Raw genomic sequence first — 22,256 nt, 5'->3', positions numbered from 1 at the left:
CTTTCTGTTAGGTTGTGTCTGGTCGGTACTGTAGAGATTGTACAGTAATATTCAAGAATTTCAGGAAAATTAGTCTCACTGTTGGCAAAATTGGCGGAATTTGTGTAATTGACCTCTGAAATGTTCATGAAATGGAATTATTTTTCCCTGAAAAATATCATGATGTTTTGATAAATATCATCCTATCTGCTCAGGAGATATGAAGTCTGTTGAGTCTGTTAAAAGAAGTACATATATTTACAACTTTCTCAGCCTTACATCATCTTAAATCAGCAACAAACTCAAAATATTGATGTTTTTTGGCAAAATTGATAGGCATTCTATGTTTTAAGAATTAACTCAAATGAGTTATTTCTTTGTTTAGTAATAGATAAGTGAAGTAACCTAAAAAAGTTATTTTAAAAAATAACTTGATTCCATCATGCCCCTGACTTGATCAGAGATCCTCTAACAGAAATGATTGAGACAGCTAGCCTCCCTACACTGAACTCATTAATTAATCTTTAACTGGATGCATGTCCCACTCATTACTCCCAAGAGATGAATGGATCTATAAATACTATCTGCTTTGTAGTGCAATAAAAATGCATATTTATGTCATTCTGAAATTAAATTTGAAAACAAAGATTTTTTTTTTTAAATTTGTTACAAAGATTTATAAAAAGAAACAAAAAACTTGTGTATAATCTTGATGCAACATTTTTAATAAGGTTCCTGCATTACTCTTAGATTTGTTGGGACTATCTACCATAATTAAAACATTTTGAATACTTGATTTTTTTTAGATTTAATGTCAGACTGGTTTTAAGCTGCAATTCATATGAACAATGGGCATGCTGATTCCAATATCACCCCCCTCTCGAGTATAATTAGTTTTAATTATATTATACAATATCAAATTAGTTTATCATACAATATCAAATTAATTTATCATACAATATCAAATAAGTTTTAATTACTTTTCACCAAATTCATTTTAAAAGTTAGACTAGCCAACTATTTAATCCAACACGGCTGATTCTTTTTGCCCAGTTCCCAAGAGATATAGATAACACCTGCTTGATCAGAGATGCTCTACCAGTTAGCTCCTCACACTAAACTCATTAATTTCTCTCTAATTTGACATGCAATTTTCTGTTATCAAGTTCTCCTTGACCAGTGCTTGATAATTACACCCATGGGAGAGGTAGAATTTCTCTTGTAACATTACATTTGTTATAGATTGCTGTAAAGTATATAATGAAAAAATAAGTATTTTCTTGATTTAACATTTATTTAATAAGGATACTGCAACACTCTTGCATTTTTTGGGATTGTTTAATCTAATAGTAAAAAAGACAGTTTTTTGTTAATTTCACTTAAATTAAAGGTCACAGTGACCTTGAAATAGGTCGCGACACACCTTCTACCTAAGATTCATAAATTGGCCAAGTTTGATGATTCTAAGTCCAATAGTTTTCTAGCTATGAGCCAGGCAGGATTTTTCCATATTTGGCCATAGCATCTTGATTAAAGGTCAGAGCGACCTACTTTAAATGTGCGACACACCTTCTACCCAAGAAGTATCAGCTGACAAAGTTTGATAATCCTAGGCCTAATAGTATTAAAGTTATGAGCCGGATCGAGACGAAAAAGCTAACAGATGGACAGACGGATGGACGGACATGAACGCCATAACATAATACGTCCCGTCTAAAGACAGGCGTATAAAAAATTTAATGAATGTCTATGATCTGTTGTAATCGGTCATAAAATGAGCTTATTTACCAATCATAAAATGAAATACTGAATTGCTGATTTAATGTACCACTCTTATAGTCTTACTGTAGCTCTATGCATATTTTCTTTAAAAAATCTTCTCAAAGAAGCCCTTAATATGACTATACCGATGTTCTGATTCGGACAAAAAATTGTAACTTTCCAGTTTACTAAACAACGGAATTCTGACATTATTTTGGGATATATTATTTACATCATTAAAAATACAAAGTGATGTCGCAATCATCGTCGCAAGCCACAGGTTTTGTGTCCATTCTATTTCCACAAACCCGTGGCTGACTCCTACCAAATTCTCTCATTCTTGTGACTGAATCATTGAATATTTATTAAGTGATGCCAGATTTACCTTGACCAATGAAATCACTCTGTAGCAATTTTTGGTACGCTTAAATGGCGGCGCCCATAATGAAATCATGTTTGCTATGTGTGGCAGATTTATTGAAAAAAAATATGATAGATCCTGAAGAACAGAGGTGAATAACGTATATTCTAAAATACTTACAAGGTTTTACATTAAAATACAGGGTTTCAAATGTAGACGTTGTGTGAGAACGCTGAATACGTTACTCGTTAAGAAAGGAAATTCGAACCGAAGTTGATGTACAGCTCATGGTTATGGTTACATCCAAATACAAGATAGACTGATCATTGTCATTGGTTCTGACTTGAAGCGTCAGATGTTATTCCATTGGTTGAATGTATGTTATTAATATTCATGAGAACGAGAGAAATTTTATAGGAGACAGCCACAGGTTTGTGGAAATAGAATGGACACAAAACCCATGGCTTGCCACGATGTGTCGCAATTATATACACATATTTTCCTGCTCTTTTCAATTCAGATATATCAAACTCATTAACTTCTGTTTAATGGTAAATATTTTATCAAACCATTCTCAGAACTTTTCAGATGCCCTTCATGCAATGGAAACTGTTAATTTAGTCAGTTTTGTTTAGGAGAAAGTAAACTGCATATTAGACAGAAAAGTATAAGCACTTACATTGACAAATTAAATATTATCTTAATTTTCAAACAAATAATAAAACCATGATTGGATAGGAAAGTTTCACAACTTTCTAAGAATACTAACATTGATACATCATTGTAGGTATATAATTCTTATCCGGGCACCCACTTGCAAACATGCCACATTCTTTGATATCCAGGATAGATGATTGACTGAGTATCACACATAGTCCTGAAAAACAATTAAAAGTAAAATCAACGAGTAAAACCTATGGAACTGTGGGATGAAATTGTCTATTACTTACAAAATTATTTCCATGTACTATATAAGGCCATTCCAAGTTTTTTCTATGTTTAGCGTCCGCGTGCACCTTGGTTTTTGACACCCCATATCAGAAAAAACAAACAGAATCAGGAGTCCTAAAATCGATTATTCTGGTCAAAATCTTTAAATTCTGTCAATTTCTATAAAAATTTGTCTACAATATGTCATATAAGAAATATTTTAAGCATTTAATACCTCAGTTTTGCTGAAGAATAGATCTTTCAACGAGGAAAATAGATTTTTCAAATGGCATAATTTTTACAACTATGAAGTCTTTGTTTTATTTTTTGGTTTGTGTGTTTTTTGCGAAGAGGTAGGTAGGTTTTTGAAAGATGGTAGGACGCTAAACAGAGAAAAAACTTGGAATGGCTTAATTAAATAAAATGCATTTTAAATTAAACATTAACCTAAATGGTAAACAAATCTCATGGCCCATGGGCCTTATGAATCACCTGAGGACAGTGGCCAGGAAAAAAGCAGATATTAAAAAAAGTTTAAATGTATGAGTGGTCCAAAATTAACAACCCTGGGAGAGGGAGGAAGGCTTGATTTGAACAAATTTGAATCTACATAACATATGTACCTGAGGATGCTTCTATATTTAATATGACAAATAATGGCTTTGTTGTTCTTGTAATGAGAAGAAGATTTTTTAAAAAAAACAAGAGGCCCATGGGCCACAATGCTAACCTGAATTACTTTGGCCCTGTTGTTCTTCACCAGACCCCCCCCCCTTGAAATACTTATTGTGTCCCCACCCCTGAAGGCTATGATTTCAACAATTTAGAATCTACACTACCTCAGGATGCTTCCACATAAGTTTCAGCTTTTCTGGCTCAGTGGTTCTTGAGAAGAAGATATTTAAAAATTTTGCCTATATATTTCAATGTAAAACTTTGATTCCCTATTGTTGCCCCATCCTACCACCGGGGGCCATGATTTGAACAATTTACAATCTACACTACCCAAGGATGCTTCCTGATAAGTTTCAGCTTTTCTGGTCCATTGGTTCTTGAGAAGAAGATTTTTTAATGACCCCACCCTATATTTGTCTTTTCTTGATTATCTCCTCTTGGAAGGGGGGTTGGTCCCTCATTTTAATATTTAAACTCCCTTCACCAAGGATGCCCTGTACCAACTTGGTTAAAATTGGCGCAGTGGTTCTCGGGAAGAAGTTGAAAATGTGAAAAGTTTACAGATGGATGGACGGACAGACGGATGGACAACAAGTGATCAGAAAAGCTCACTTGAGCTTTCAGCTAAGGTGAGCTAACAAGATGTGTTTATGAAACACTGATGCCCCAGTAAAGCAGCTTACAGCAAAGGTTAAACTTTCTCAAATACAAGTCAAATTCCAAGGTCAAGAGATCAAAAATGTTGTTACCAAAAAGAAAGGACTTGTGTCAATGGATATACCTGATAAAAATGAAAGCACAAGCACCAACCATTCAAAAGTTATGGTAAAGGTTAATGTTTTCTAAAAGTAGGTTAAACTCCAAGGTCAAGTCAAAGGGTCAAAATTAATGGTATGCTGGGAAATTCTTTGTTATAAGAAATACTTATGCAAAATATAAAAGTCATAGCACCAGCTGTTCTTATGGGAAAGGTTAAAGTTTTTCAGAAGTAGGTCAAACTCCATGGTCATGGTCAAAAGGTCAAAGTTCTTCATATCCAAAGGAAGGTCTTGTCATGAGGAATACACCTTTGAAATTTGAAAGGCCTAGTGCTAACTGTGAAAAAGTTATGGCCAAGTTTTTGAAAAAATGTAGATGTGCGCAACAAAGGTGGTTTTGCGTGCATTTGCATCCATGTGCGTGCTTGTGCGAGGAGTGAAATGACTGATACAATTGAATCAGCTTTAACCTTCCTCTGATTTGCTGACATAAGAAATCTCAATAACCTTCCTATCTTTTGAAAAATACTTTGATATTTAAAACATTGTCATACATAAGGAGGTTCTACATTATGATATGTATGAGATATCGTGAAAACACGCTCATGCACATGTGCTTCAATTCGACTGGCTTACACTTTAAATGAAAAGAAGTGTTTGGGGAACATCTGTAACGGTGCCAATTACAATTAGCACTAGTTAATATTATCTTAAGATTTCTTAAATGTTTTTAACATGTCTTAAAAAAAAAATAAATACACCCAAAATTATGATTATTCTTATGTATTCCTATGTAAAAATGTGACTGTACATTGTGGTCACTAATTGGAAATTATTTTCCCTTGGAAGAATGCATGGCCTCTCATTTAAACAAACTTGAATCCCCTTTACTCAATATTTTATGGCAAGTTTGGTTGAAATTGGCCTAGTTGTTCTTGAGAAGAAGTTGAAAATGTGAAACGTGTACAAACAGATGGACAGCTAGACAGATGGACGCCAGACAAAATGTAATCAGAAAAGCTCACTTGAGCCTTAGGCTCAGGTGAGCTAACAAGAGGCCCACGGGCCACATGGCTCACCTAAGCACATTGGCTAGGAAGAAGTAGAAATCAGTTCAGTATTGAAAAGGGTGGTGGGGGCAAACTTTAATTTACGCTACAACTAATCATGGCTTTGTTGTTCTTGAGCAGAAGATTCCTATATATTCTTATGCAAAACTTTGACCTTGTGTTGTACTCCCCCTTTCCTTTAACTCTGAGTTAATGATCGAAGTGATTATTAAGACACCTCTGTCTGAGGGTATAGCACGTAGTGCTTATAATAAATTTTTTCTTATCTAGAAACGGGGACTGGGTAAGGTACTACTTGCACCATGTTTCTCCCCTAGGTTCCCATTGTAGATAAGAACTGGGTGTCTCAATCTTCTTCAGATTTACTACACCCAGAAATTAAGATCAATTCCTTAGGATACTTGCCACTAGTGTTTATAACTTTCATATACTTTTATTTTGCTCTAACCCTTAAGGTTTTCCAAACCTAATAGGACCAAATTCTCTATCCTTAAATGTCCCTCACGTACATAATACACTGATATTAATTTAAAGCAGTTTACAGTAGAAAAGGATTTACCAAGAGAAAGTTTCAAAATTATAATTAACTAAGCAGTAATTAATTAACAAAGATTGAATTTAAGTCTATGGGGACAAGCTATTTTTTTTAAACAAGAGGCCCAAGGGCCTTAACGGTCACCTAAGTATAATACAACAATTTAGAGGATCCATAGAGTATAAAATGAACTGAAAGGTGAAGCTTTGTTGCCCAAAAGCAAGAAAAATAGGGTGATCAGGATCAACAAAATAATTAGTCCAGTATTCATTAACAGTTCATAAATTAGGTTCTAGTCTGTTCCCCATTTATCACTATCACCATACAGTATACTGAGCAAACTACCAGTGCTTCTATACTATTTTAATTCCTTGCTGAAATCTCTTACATAGGCCTCTCTTGGTCTTTGATGAACATTTAATAAGACAAGTTATTTTTGTCTCATTTTTATTTATCTATTACTTACAAGTATACCTGATCATTAAAACTACGAAAATACTTTTTGTATTATACAATAAAAATTCTTGCATAATTGCCTTATTCTATTAACCTTTCAAGTACATTATTTACAGTGATTAATTATCAGAAGTAAACAGCAAAGGGGAATAACTCCTCTCAGTAGAATACAAATTAATAGAGCCCTGGCTAGGACCAGAACTCTTGACCAAATGGTCCAGAAGTTCAAAAATCTGCAGGGTTCTCATTAACGCAAGAATCTGCGTCCTAGACGCAGCAAAATTACTTGGGACGCAAGGTTCTTAAAAACGATGCGTCCGCAGACTCATGATCGGATGCGTCCTCGTTAGCGAGAAAATTCGGGTGATTTCGAAAACGGGGAATTTAGATGTTAGAACTTGTCAAAGAAATATTTAATCGAAATCTTCCTGTAACTATCATAAAGTTTATCCAAGAAACAACTTTTCTTATACTTATTTCTCTTTTTTTTTTTAAAACAGGGATTGATCATAAGATATTTCATGTTTATTAGTCCATAGTCATAATAGTGTCGCATGCCAAACTCCGACAGCTGTAAACACACTGCAGCTTTTTTAAAAAAAAAAAACACTTTTGAATTGTGAGTGTTATCTACACGTAGAAACCATAATTACTGCTTGTATACACAATGCGGCTTGATTATCTCGTGAATTTCACCCAGTGCAGACGACCGACAGGATTAGTTACGCCTCATCGCACATGACACCTGTGATTGTATACAGTCAACTTTTGGGTACTAGTTGATTATGCAACAGTTAATTTTAGCTTTATAAACACCAAGTTATTTTTATGTTAATTGATTACGCGTGTATTTTAGAATATGGCTTGAATGCATTACCAGTTTATATACTTGAATATGTTAATACTACGTAAACAAACTAATAATGATAAAGATTTTTATTGATGTTTGGATGGAAGGATACTGCAATAATTTAGTTTGGACTCAACATAATTTTTCTGGGACGCATCAAAGAGCCAGGTACATTAGTAGTGCAATTCGGCCCTTCTTTGAAAATTAAAAATAATCATAAAGAAATGAGTTGAGAATGTACACTTTATAAATATATTAACAATTCTTATCTATCTTTTATAGTTTAGTTGCAATAACCCTCTGAAGATGGAATGTATTTTATTGCATTTAACCGCTTTGAGCACTATGACGTCATTATTGCCGTCAATTTTGAATTATATTTTAAAAAAAAAAAACAACTTTTATGTACCATTGTATTTTATATGTAAAAGATGTTAAAACTTTTTACGTACATTGCATTGTTTATTTACTTCAAAGAAAATATTGCACAAAAAGAACGTTTTAATTGAAAGAATTTGTCACCTCCATAGTGTCGATTCATCTGAATATCATATCTGCAGTCAAAATTGCTTGCTTAATGTGCAGTCCGTTTTTCTCCACAATTTTGTTTTTAATTTTTTTTTCCCGGAACGTCAAATAAAAGATAGACAATGCAAAAAGCTCATTGAAATTTAATTTTATTAACAAACAAGAACTGTAAAATATAACTTTCTTTAGCATTAATTTTGACCTATTTGCACTTAGGTTCAAATTATAATATTAAAATACCAAAAATCGCCCTTTTCGAGGTTAAAAACAACAATTCAAAACAATATTAAATTATTCATGCAAAATAGAACAATGGGCAGCCAAAAAATGGACAGGGATTACTGTAAAAGTGGTTTTTTACGCGTGGGGGAAATTTACACTACTTACGCGGTAAGCTTAGAACCGCGTAAAATACCCCCGCGCGTATGGTCACAAAATTTCTAAGTTCTGGATCCATTCTAGACTTTTACTAATACTGATATAAAGGTCGAACCAGTCATATATTAATCGTGGTATTGAACGCACGTGATTAGATAATTACATTACAAACAACGTCACGTAAGTAGAGCTTCAAAACGTCATTCTCATATTCATTTCCTTTGTATGTACAAGTTCGTACCTCTTAATTTCAAATAATTAGTTCAAAATGTTACACAAACTCACAGTCACTATACAAACATACCTATCGAATTATTTGTCAACACTCGCCACCAAGATACAGGTAAGTAGATCCCACTTAAAAGTTTGAGCTTGCGTAAATAATTACAGTGAAGCGTACACCAGTTGTTCACACTTCACCGCTTTTGACCGTGCAGATCACCGTTATATTTAGCAATCCAAGGAACATGCACATATCGATGACCAGTAAAAATTCTTTTTGTTTTGTTTGTTTAATTTCTAATTTATTTTTTCTTATTCATGCGTGTAAACTTCTTGACCTTTTCAAAGGGGGACAACTCGATGTTAGTATCGATGGCCGCGTAAATTTTTCTCGATAACTCGTGCGACCGCGTATATTACACCCACGCGTAATGTTTGACAGTCACAAACGCGTACTTAACAACCAGTGTAAATAACCACTTTTACAGTACATGTATATAATCAGGATTTAATGATATTACTAACAACTCAGCCACTACGTATCGGGGGGGGGAGTGTCCCCCTTCTTTAGTCATTACCTTTTACTAATTAACTAATCTGACTTTGAATTTTATAATAAATAAAAATACTAATCTGACTTTTATATTTTGATTTTCAAAACAAATAAAAACACCATTTTCCAAAGACTTTTTTAACAAGCCTTGTATACAGCATTACTGACACGAATGTCGCACCTTCTGGTCCAATCGACCTTCTTGGCCTTTCCGACAATCGGAGGGCACGAGATGACGCAATTGATTTTATTTCTTCAAAATACGTATATTTGAATGTCAAACTTAGTTACATATTCATCATAGTTGAAATTGTTTGTGTACAGAAAAAAAGGTAACGGCATTTTAAATTAGTTAACATGTACATGAAGTTTAAGGAAAAACAAATGAATTTTCAATTAAGAGCTAAAGAAAAAAGAATAGTCTTTTTGTCACAAATGATGCTGAAGTTATAAATTGTCAACAAGTCTATATTCGTTGATGCTATTAACAAAAAATCTTTTTAGAATAAATTAGATCTACTATGCAACACGAGTCCATCTTTTATACATCGACCTCGAATGGAGATGATGCATTAAAGTTTATACCAATACTCCTCAACATTAATACAGGCATCAGCCAGGTTCATGTTGAATTTATTCCTCTGGTGGTTTCAGATTTAGAACCTGACTGTTGATCATTTGGGGACAAACAACACCAAGAAATTATAATTTGAAATCTGAGTATCTCAGTGAAGTGACGTATAGCACTGTTTTTGAAAGTGTGTGTAGGGGAGGGGGGAGGGCAGCCTGAGAATTTTTTTTTCAACCCGAAAGAAACGACGAGCAAAAAAAACATGTACACACTCGAAAATGTTATTTCATGGAGGGGGGGGGGCTAACTTCTTTCAGTACCATTTTTTTTATTTAACTGCACTGCAACAAAAAGATGGGGGACACTGGAAAAAACTTGGGGGGCCAGCCCCCCCCCTTCCATCCAATTTTACGTGCCTGTATCCATTTGTGGATTATAAATATTATAATGCTAACTATTTTCATCTCTCTCTTAAATAGAAAATATCTTCCTGGTACGTACTTCACCTGTGAGTTGGTGGCGATAGGGGATTTCAAAAGCAAGGGTCGTTGGGGGGCACCTGCAGATCCCCAGTAGTTTTACTTCCCCTATTTCTGAGATTTTCAGTATGATATATAAGCTTATAAATAGTGTCCTTCCTGGTTAACTTTATTTTTGCAAATGAAATTAAATATACAATATTTTGTAAATTTTATTTGCTAAAATTAAGAATATCAAGAATGACAATAACCTAAACGGGACAGTCAGGCGCCCCCTCCTACAAATGAGTATCAAATTATATAATTATATAATATAAGAAGATATTTTTATTATCAATATATTTTGATTAAGTAAGAGTCAATGGATTTATATTTTGGAGTGTTTTTACTATCCAAAAAGGGGGAGGGTGTAATGACTGAGTTAGACTTCAAAGACTTGTGTAAATAAAGATAATATGAATATATAATATTATTAATATTTTTTTTTCAGCATTTTATTATTTCTTAAAACTATATGAAGTTGTCGCATTCAGAAGTTTCCATTATAATGGGTATCATTTTAGTCATTTATCTATTCTCATCTTAAATTTTCTGAAGGAAAACTTTATAGGTAAATTTAATTCCCCCTTACTCTTTCTCCTTCAATTTACTCTCATTTTTTTCATTGTTTTTAGGAACATATATATAGCATATATTTATATACTCTACTGTTCTCAACTAAGTATCACTTCAGTTGTTTTTTGAAAAGACAAAAAATCATAATAAAAGGATTTCTAACTGATGTATAAGATGTATTTAAGAAATAAACAACAATGTTAAAAAGTTCTCTGGGAAATGAACTTGGTTGGTCACGTGATCAAATCCTGTGAAGCCCGAAGGGCTTCTCAGAAGATTTGATCACGTACCAACCAAGTTCATTTCCCAGTGAACTTTTTAACATTGTTGTTTATTACTTTTATTTACATTTGAGAAGAATATTCGGAATAGAACTGCATTTATTACACGAACGGCCCGCCGTATTGCTATGTTGTGACGCGCAATGACCTAGAAGTTGTTTGGTCTTGAGAGTTCGCCTCGCTCCAACATTTGAATACTTACATTGATGTTTAGCAGTCCAGTTCAGGAAATATCTGTTCATAATGCAAAAACAATGATCGCTACTGGGAATTATCTTACTATTATTGTACGAGTTCTTTATATATAAAGTCAAAAGCGGTGCTATCGTCTTCAGTTTACATACCTTCAAAGGAATTTCGGGTTAAAAAGGTAAGCGTGATTTTGCCTAATTAGAAACATTCTTCACACCGAAGAAAGATCTAACGATCATTTGTTGAACGAAAAAAAAATAATTTATATGTTTCAATAATTTTATCTTTTTCATCGCTTTGACGGTTCAGAAGTTCCGAAACCAGTGTCACTGTGACAGAAATATGTAGACAAGATATCGTCTCGCTGTGTGATTCGGTCACGCCATGACCTCTGACCCCCTAATAAGTTCATACAGAATTGAACATATTTTCTCTTCTATAGGTTCATCTAAGAAAAATATTTGCAAATGTAAATAAATAAATTTAATTCATTTAATTCATTGAAGGATTTTCATTTCCTACTTAAATTAAAATATACTAGGTATATTCATGTACAAATAAAGCTTTCGGAGAAAGGGTGGTTAGTGCTAAAATATTTTTTAAAAAATCACCTTTGCATTGATTAATGTAAACTTTCCAGTGCATGAATTTTTACTGACGTAAATTTGAGATATATTAGATCTGAGCGCTGTTTTCTTTTACTATGAAATTTCTTGATAATTTTTTTCATAAATGTTTGATTAAACAACGGTATTGTTTATAGTGAAATATCAAACGAAATACCAAAATATGGAGAAAACTTTTGGCACGTCACTCTACGTTGTTAATGTAAACAATGACGACGTCTATATTTAGAGTTAGCTATACAACCTGGAGACGTTAGGTTTCTGCCTAAAATCCACATAAGATGTCGTTATAAAAAATCATCAACCACAGTAACATTTCAATTATACCCTTTTACAACACATTTTCTAAGATTTAGACGTTATATAATATTATGTATAAATTGTACATGTAAGTATGTTATGCTTGTTCCGGATTGCTTGGATGAAAACGAAAGTAAAAAAGGTGGTCGCGACAACGAATTTTGAACAACTGAATAATTGAATTAATTCTTTATATCATTTAGATTCTTTACAAAGTAAGCATGCATCCTATTGTTATTCATTTTCTCAGAATATTATTAAAACACCCAGATAATTCCATTCCCCTCATGTCAAGATCCGTAAAGCAGACGACTGATAGTATCAGAATTTTACAAAATTCACTGTGGCCGCAGCCCACGACCAGAACAAAACCAGTATAAATCAACCCCTTTTATGTTAAAGTATTTCTGGTTAAAATATTTTTGTGGTCGATGCTTGCGGCCACATCGAATTTTCCCAAAAACCGAGTGAAAAGTGAGGAAAGTTGCTTGTTTTCCGGATACGGCATAGGTTTGGATACTACATAACGGCACACGAAGCTTGGATCCGCCCAAATAATTACATATACGAAGACTTTGGTTCATAAACTTTATAAATATACATGGATAGTTTGGATACACAAACACATTTTTTTTATGTATTTTGCAGGGCCTGTTGACATTAGCTAACGTACCTGGCTCTTTAGCTGGGACGCAACCTTCTCAGAAATCTTGAGTCCTGGGACTCAAGTTAGCAAAATCCTAGTGAGAACCCTGAATCTGGTAAAAATACCCTTCCTTATCAAAACTTTTACTCTTTTTGCCTCTGATATGCCCAACTGCAGAGAAAATTTTTAAAGAAATAATGCATTTTTACTACAGATTCAATATATTATCAATAGAGCCCCCCTCCCCATTGAGAAACACCAGAGCCTCTCACCCTGGGACCAGAAGTTTGCTCATCATAAGTAATCACGTTGTTTATCTGCTTACTAAGGAGCAGACAGGATTATTTAATAGAATTACTGCATTTTCACTATATTATCAAGAGCCCCCCCCCCCCCACCTTTTCACCAGAACCCTTTACCCTGGGGCCATGAAATTCACAGTTTTGGAAGCGGCATCCTTGACATCATAACAATGTACTTAGTTTGTTTATATAGTACCCAGGGGCAGAGAAGAAGATTATCAAAGAAATAATTCACCTTCACTATAGGAGCTATATAACCCCACCCTAGCATCAGAACCCCTGTCCCTGGGGACATGAATTTCACAATTTTGGAAAAGGAATCCTTGCTTATCATATCAATGTACTTAGTTTGTTTAAATAATACCCAGGAGCAGAGAAGAAGATTTTTAAAACATTAATGCATTTTCACAAATAGAGCCCCGCCCTAACATCAGAACCCCTGATCCAGGGGCCATGAAATTGACAATTTGGTAGAGTCACTTTTGCTTATCATAACTATGTATTTAATTTGTTTCAATAATACCCAGGAGTAGAGAGGAAGATTTTCAAAGAAATAATGCACTTTCACTATATGATCTATATACAGTCCCTGAAACGTTCTACTTTCCCACTTGAACGGTGAGCGAACGGTGAACGAACGGTGAACGAACGCTGAAGGAACGCAGAGCGAACGGTGAGTGAACGATGTGTGAACGCTGAACGCAACTTGGTGAACGATGTGTGAACGGTGAACGGTGAGCGAACGCAGAACGCGAACGGAGCGCAAACGCGAACGCAAAGTGAACGGTGAACGAACGGTGAACGCAAGATGAACGATATATTCGGAATGCCTCTGATCTTTTCCTTGCATTGAAACTATTTTATTGTATTATAATGTCAGGTGCCAAAAAAAAAAAAAAAAAAAAAAAAAAAAAAAAATAATAATAATAATAATAATAATAATAATAAATAAGTAAACAAATAAATGAATGAATAATTAAGTCAATAAAATAAATTCTCCAAAATTGTCCTCAGAAAGACGATGCATGCACATTAAGTTTTTAATCACACGATTTTTATCGCATTAAAACATTGCAATTGTTGCCGAACGCGGAAGTATAAAAGATGTTTTTAGTTGGAAAATAAAAATGTTTATTCTTAGTTGATAACAAATTAGAGAAAACTTATGATTTATAGAATGAATTAAAGCGGTGTAACTTATATTCATATATATATATCTCCGTGTCAAGGCGATTTCGTGTAAAGTAATGAAAAAAAAAAATTACATTTATACGCTCGTATTTTAAATATTAAATACAATAATATATTATGTGTCATTTCTATTTTTCATTATGATTTATTGAGCAGACGTCTACATGCATCTCTAGATGGCCGTGATTATACTCGGACAAGATCATGATGATACAAAGATACATATTCATATTATTTGTTATAAATTCAATTTTCAGAACTTGATATTTAAGTAATATTGTGTTATAGTTTTTATTAAACAGACAAATGAGAGAGAGAGAGAGAGAGAGAGTAATATTCAGTTTTTAGCCCCCCCCCCCTCCTTTCAGGCTTCACCAAATGTTTGTACCTATATCAAGCAAAAACTCTTAAATTTTTTTCTAAATATATCAGACAGTGAAAGTAACTTTTTTTTAATCAACAAATCTTATCCATTTGTTTGACAGTCATACTCGTTTTTTATTTTCCTGCTTCAAGTTCACACGAAGTCCACGTGCTTGTCCTGTCAATCAAAATCATTCGACACTGTGCAGGTGTGTAAGTTTCGTCACATCGAAGACGAAGTGCGAGTATTTCCAACAAGTTATAACATTTATTTTTATCATTTCTAGATTTGATTCCAACATTTGAATAATAAATTAGTAAAAAACATTGGGCATTAACAATTGAATGTGAAACACACTCTCTGCCAATTTCAAATACCACCGCCGACACGTGTACATTTTGATCTACTATTGTTTTGTGACTTTTTTAGATGCATGTTTGTTTTGAGACTGAAATTTTTGTTCTAAAAAAGACCGTAGCTTTTTTAAAATATTAATTAAAATATTCTGGAAATACGGTACTGACTAAGTCACTGATTTAGGGGGAAAGGGGGGGGGGGGGTATTAATCATATCGATTGGCAAACATATAAAGTTACGGTGAAGAAAGTTTTTTTTCTCTATAACTATAGATTTTACATATTACAGTAGAGAAATTCTGTAGTGCATTACATTTTAAATAAATATTTTCTTTAACCACACTATCAATTTAATTCGTTCTAAAGATAATAAATTAACAGGATATCCGCAGTGCTATAACTCTCAGAACTAGTACTAGTTCTATTATATTTTCTGTAGTAATTGAAAAAAAAGTATTAGAAATAAATATTTTCGTAATTTTGCTGCGTAATTATTTGACTTGAATAATTATATCTCCATTAATGATTTGTCGCCTTTAACAAAACAACAAAATGTTGCAGTGCTTGAAGTATTTGCACATTGCCCTTAGTTAAATTTAATATCTCAGCATCGTTCTACATAGGTACAGAATGTGCTTGTAACAACATTTATTTTCCAGAGTAATTTAATAAATAACCTAACAGCTAAGTTAGAATAATAAAAATATATATCGTAGATATTTTTCCTCATGAAATAATGATTCTTCAAACACGATATGTTAGTTAATAAATTAAAAAAAAAAACTGTTACTCCTTAACTACAAACAGATAAGTCCTTTCACTTCGGAGTTCCGAATGACAATGAAAACTGAACGCAAGGTGAACGCTGAACGCAAGGTAAACGCAAAGTGAACGGAACGAAGAGCGAACGCTGAACGCTTTGTGAACGGTGAACGCGAGCGCACGGTGAACGCAAAACTGTGAACGGAGAGCGAACGGTGAACGCACGGTGAACGAACGGTGAACGCACGCTGAACGAACGGTGAGCGAACGGAAAAATGGGAAAGTAGAACGTTTCAGGGACTGTAGCCCTGCCCTAGCACCAGAACCCCAACCGTGGGGCTATGAATTTCACAATTTTGGTAGTCACTCTTGCTCATCATAACTATGCATTTAATTTGTTTCAATAATATCCAGGAGTAGAGAAGAAGATTTTCAAAGAAATAATGCACTTTCACTATATGATCTTTATAGCCTCAGCCTAGCACCAGAACCCCTGACCCTGGGGCCATGAATTTCACAATTTTGGTAGAGTCACCCTTGCTTATCATAACTATGTATTCAATTTGTTTCAATAATACCCAGGAGTAGAGAAGAAGATTTTCAAAGAAGTAATGCACTTTCACTATATGATCTAATAAATATTATAACCCCGCCCTAGCACCAGAACCTCTGGCCCTGGGGTCATGAATTTCACAATTTTGGTAGAGGGCTCAATACTTATTACAGTCATGTCAACAGTTTGACTGCTTGATGTCCTGGAGTAAAGAAGAAGATTTTTAAAGATTGCATTAATTTTGGTGGTTTTAGCCCCACCCCTCAGGCCCCAGGGGGGCAGGGACCATGAAATTCACAAATTTTGTTCCCCTTCACACATAGATGTCATATGCTAAAATTGGCTGAAATTGGTTCATCGGTTTCAGAGAAGAAGCTGAAAATGTTCAAATGTTAACACACGACGCACAACGCACAACGCACGACGACGGACGAAAACAGATAGCAATAGGTAACCTGAGTGACTCAGGTGACCTAAAAATAAAAATTCAAATAATAAGATTATCAATAAATACTGTGGCTGAAAGATGCATTAAAACAGAAGAAATAGAATGACAATTGAAAATGTTTTTTTTTAAGTAGGTAAGTTTTTTAGAATAGATTTTTTCTATTAATTAACAAGAGGCCCATGGGCCACAATGCTCACCTGAGTAACTTTGGCCTTGTTGTTTTCACCTGATTTCTCCCCCCCCCCCCCCCACCCCCCTTGTAGTACTTATTGTGGCCCTGCCCTTCCCACAGGGGTCTTGATTTGAACAATTAGAATCTACACTACCCAAGGATGCTTCCACATAAGTTTCAGCTTTTCTGGTCCACTGGTTCTTGAGAAGAAGATTTTTAAAGATTTTTACTACATATTTAAATGTAAAACTTGGATTCCCTATTGTGGCCCCGCCCTATCCCCGGGGGTCATGATTTGAAAAATTTAAAACCTACAATACTCAAGGATGCTTCAATATAAGTTTCAGCTTTTCTGGCCCAGTGGTTCTTCAGAAGAAGATTTTTACTACATATTTCAATGTAAAACTTGGATTCCCTATTGTGGCCTCGCCCTACCCCCAGGGGTCATGATTTGAAAAATTTAAAATCTACACTACCCAAGGATGGTTCAACATAAGTTTCAGCCTTTCTGGCCCAGTGGTTCTTGAGAAGAAAATCTTTAAAGATTAATTTTTACTACAAATTTCAATGTAAAACTTGGATTCCCTATTGTGGCCCTACTCTATCCCCGGGGTCATGATTTGAACAATTTAGAATCTACACTACCCCAGGATGCTTCAACATAAGTTTCAGCCTTTCTGACCCAGTGGTTCTTGAGTTTTTTTTTAACCCCACCCAATTTTTGTATTTTCTTGTTTATCTCCCCTTTGAAGGGAACTCCCCTTCACCCAAGGATGCTTTGTACCAAGTTTGGTTAAAATTAGCCCAGTGGTTCTTGAGAAGAAGTTGAAAATGTGAAAAGTTTACAGACAGATGGACAGATGGATGGACGACGGACAATGGGTGATCAGAAAAGCTTACTTGAGCTTTCAGCTCAGGTGACCTAAATACAGGAGATAACTCAAAATTCAAGGTCATAAATTAGGACACATCCCACCCTTACATGCTAATAGTAATAAATTATGTGAATTATATCCAATTCTACTACAATTATTGCCGAGTTCAAAGAAATGCCGCGGACATTATTCTCCAATAAATCACAAACGTCATCAAAAAATTATCAGTTCAGAAACTCATATCAATCCTGTACAGTTGAAATGAATATTACACTTTAGAATTTAATACTTATTTAGACCATATCGATGTGTCGTCTTCCACAGTCTAAGTAGTGTGTATTGCTAAGAACAGCTGTAAAGAACAAGGTATGGTTTCAATGCAAATCTTGCCCTGTGTTTTTCTCAAAAATAAAAGTGATGTAAAAAATTAAAACTCATGCTTTTTGAATTATTGAAATTCCATGCAGAAAGATCATACAAATCTTTTTTCTCACATGACCTTCCAAATGCTAATTGTGATGTCATAAACTTGTGCAATTTCCCGTATTTTCTTAAAAAGTTGCAGAAGACATTAATTTTCAATGGAATTTTCTTTCAGATAATATTGTCCACAGGCATCGCCCACAAAGATTTTGAGATATATGATTTTTCAAAGAATTTTACACAGTATATCTAAAAATTAACGTGGGCGACGGCTGTGGACATTATTTTCTTAAGCAAAATAACCCTTGAAATGGGTCATTTTGAGGATTTTTCTGTTTAAAATAGAGAAATGCATCAAATTATGGACGTCATATATCCAGAATGGTACTCCATCATGCTATATTCTTTCCTGATTTATTACAGTCATATAGTCAACTAATATTTAAGCCAGTTTCAAAACTTTTTGAAAACATTAAATTTTTAGGGCACAATAAAGCTAAAACCATACCTTCTTCTTAGGGCTGGGACGATATATCGAGAAATCGATAATATTGATTCAATGTGAGGATGATATGCATATCGAAAATCTCAAAATATCATCAAAAAAAATTTGAATCATGTTTTTCTTTGTTTACTTAACATTTTGATTAAATATATAAAATAAATATGCTAAATATAAATATAAAATACATAACAAGAGGCCCACGGGCCTTATAGGTCACCTGAGTATCGTGTAACAACTTTCCAACAATTGAATTTGGTTTGTATTTTAAACCAGAGGCCATGTAATTCACAATTTTGAAAGAAGCACTATTGCTCATCATAACTATACAGTTAGCATGCTTACTTTGATTACTTAATACCCGAAGGCAGAGCAGAGGAACAAAAACAAGAGAAGTAGGAAGATCAGGATCAACAAAATAATTAGTCTAGTATTCACTATCAACTCAGAAATTGAGTTCTAATCTGTCCCCCACTTAACACTATCACCATGCAGCCTATTAACAAACTATTAGTGCTTCTGTACTATTTTTAAACCCATATTAAGACCTCTAGCATTGACCTCTCTTATGGTTTTTGAAGAACTTTTAATAAGTTATTTTTGTCTCATTTTTATTTATCTATTACTTACACAGGTCTACCTGATTATTAAAACTAAGAAAGTACTTTTTTAATTATACGATAAACATTCTTGCATAATTATCTTATTCTATTAACCTTTCAAATACATTATTTACAGTGATAAATTATCAAAGGTGAATGGAAAAGGGGAATAACTTCTCTCAGTAGAATACAAATTAATAGAGCCCTGCCCAGGACCAGAATGCTTAGACGAATGGTCCAGATGTTTAAAAATCTGGTAGAAATACGCTTACTCATATCATTTAAACTTTTACTCAGTTTGCTTCTGATATGCCCAGAAGCAGAGTAGAATTTCACAGGTACAATGCATTTTCACTACAGATTCAACAAAGCCTTACCCTAACACCAGAACCCAAGACCAAGGGTCAAGAAATTTACAAATTTGGAAGAGTTACCCTCATCTTCATTACTATGGACTTCAAAGAATTAACACTTTTCCACTATATTATCAAAAGCCCCCCCCCCCCCCCGTTATGCCAGAACCCCTGACCCTATGACCACAAGATTTAAAAATTCTGTTCGAAGCTCCCATTTTCATCATAGCTAAGCAAACCCCCCCCCCTCCTCAAGAACCCCAAAAACTGAGGAGATATATTTAAAAATTTTGGAAGAGGCATCCTTGTCTATCATAATCATGCACTTAGTTTGTTTAAATAATCTCCAGTAGCAGAGAAGATTTTCAAAGAATCAATGCATTTTCACTATATAATCAATAGAGCCTCGCCCTAACACCAGAACCCCTAACCCTGGGGCCATGAAATTCACAATTTTGGAAAAGGCATCCTTATGCATCATAACCATGCACTTAGTTTGTTTAAATAGTCTCCAGTAGCAGAGAAGAAGATTTTCAAAGAATCAATGCATTTTCACTATATAACCAATAGAGCCCCACCCTAACACCAGAACCCCTGACCCTGGGGCCATGAAATTCACAATTTTTGAAAAGGCATCCTTATGCATCATAACCATGCACTTAGTTTGTTTAAATAATACCCAGGAGCAGAGAAGAAGATTTTCAAAGAATTAAAGCATTTTCACTATATAATCAATAGAGCCCCGCCCTAACACCAGAACCCCTGACCTAGGGGCCATGGCTTTCACAATTCTGGAAGAAGCCCACCTCCTCATCATAACTATGTACTTAGTTTATCACCTTAATGCCCAGGAGCAGAGGAGAAGATTTTCAAAGAATTAATGCTTTTTCACTATATAATCTATAGAGCCCCGCCCTAACACCAGAACCCCTGACCCTGGGGCCATGAAATTCACAATTTTGGAAAAGGCATCCTTATGCATCATAACCATGCACTTAGTTTGTTTAAATAGTCTCCAGTAGCAGAGAAGAAGATTTTCAAAGAATCAATGCATTCTCACTATATAATCTATAGAGCCCCGCCCTAACACCAGAACCCCTGACCCTGGGGCCATGAAATTCACAATTTTTGAAAAGGCATCCTTATGCATCATAACCATGCACTTAGTTTGTTTAAATAATACCCAGGAGCAGAGAAGAAGATTTTCAAAGAATTAAAGCATTTTCACTATATAATCAATAGAGCCCCGCCCTAACACCAGAACCCCTGACCCTGGGGCCATGGCTTTCACAATTCTGGAAGAGGCCCACCTCCTCATCATAACTATGTACTTAGTTTATCACCTTAATGCCCAGGAGCAGAGGAGAAGATTTTCAAAGAATCAATGCTTTTTCACTATATAATCTATAGAGCCTCGCCCTAACACCAGAACCCCTGACCCTGGGGCCATGAAATTCACAATTTTGGAAAAGGCATCCTTATGCATCATAACCATGCACTTAGTTTGTTTAAATAGTCTCCAGTAGCAGAGAAGAAGATTTTCAAAGAATCAATGCATTCTCACTATATAATCAATAGAGCCCCGCCCTAACACCAGAACCCCTGACCCTGGGGCCATGAAATTCACAATTTTTGAAAAGGCATCCTTATGCATCATAACCATGCACTTAGTTTGTTTAAATAATACCCAGGAGCAGAGAAGAAGATTTTCAAAGAATTAAAGCATTTTCACTATATAATCAATAGAGCCCCGCCCTAACACCAGAACCCCTGACCCTGGGGCCATGGCTTTCACAATTCTGGAAGAGGCCCACCTCCTCATCATAACTATGTACTTAGTTTATCACCTTAATGCCCAGGAGCAGAGGAGAAGATTTTCAAAGAATTAATGCTTTTTCACTATATAATCTATAGAGCCCCGCCCTAACACCAGAACCCCTGACCCTGGGGCCATGAATTTCACAATTTTGGAAGAGGCACTCTTGCTCATCATAACTATGTACTTAGTTACTTTATAAAATATCCAGAAGCAGAGAAGAAGATTTTCAAAGAATTAATGCTTTTTCACTATATAATCAATAGAGCCCCGCCCTAACACCAGAACCCCTGACCCTGGGGCCATGAAATTCACAATTTTGAAAGAGGCACTTTTGCTAATCATAACTATGTACTTAGTTACTTTATTTAATACCCAGGAGCAAAGAAGAAGGTTTTCAAAGAATTAATGCTTTTTCACTATATAATCTATAGAGCCCCGCCCTAACACCAGAACCCCTGACCCTGGGGCCATGAATTTCACAATTTTGAAAGAGGCACTCTTGCTTATCATAACTATGTACTTAGTTCCTTTATTTGATACCCAGGAGCAGAGAAGAAGATTTTCAAAGAATTAATGCATTTTCACTATATAATCTATAGAGCCCCGCTCGAACACCAGAACCCCTGACCCTGGGGCCATGAATTTCACAATTTTGGAAGAGGCACTCTTGCTCATCATAACTATGTACTTAGTAACTTTATTTAATACCCAGGAGCAGAGAAGAAGATTTTCAAAGAAATAATGCACTTTCATTATATGATCTATATA

General features: G+C 34.7%; 1 protein-coding gene across 1 annotated transcript in view; it reads right to left on the bottom strand.

The window, feature by feature from the left end:
- LOC133195977 (uncharacterized) overlaps window positions 1–22,256 on the bottom strand; it is a 68,438-nt gene that overhangs the window by 34,100 nt on the left and 12,082 nt on the right. The window contains exon 5 of the mRNA XM_061331967.1: window positions 2,871–2,978. Within this exon, the coding sequence (XP_061187951.1) occupies window positions 2,871–2,978 (108 nt within the window). The remainder of the gene's footprint in view (window positions 1–2,870; window positions 2,979–22,256) is intronic.

Source organism: Saccostrea echinata, unplaced genomic scaffold (genome assembly GCF_033153115.1).
Source record: "Saccostrea echinata isolate AGI-Se365-2 ecotype Australia unplaced genomic scaffold, CSIRO_AGI_Sech_v1 ptg000029l, whole genome shotgun sequence".
Taxonomy (NCBI): Eukaryota; Metazoa; Mollusca; class Bivalvia; order Ostreida; family Ostreidae; genus Saccostrea; species Saccostrea echinata.
Note: the sequence above shows the minus strand (reverse complement) of the source record. Positions and strands in the feature narration are given on the sequence as shown.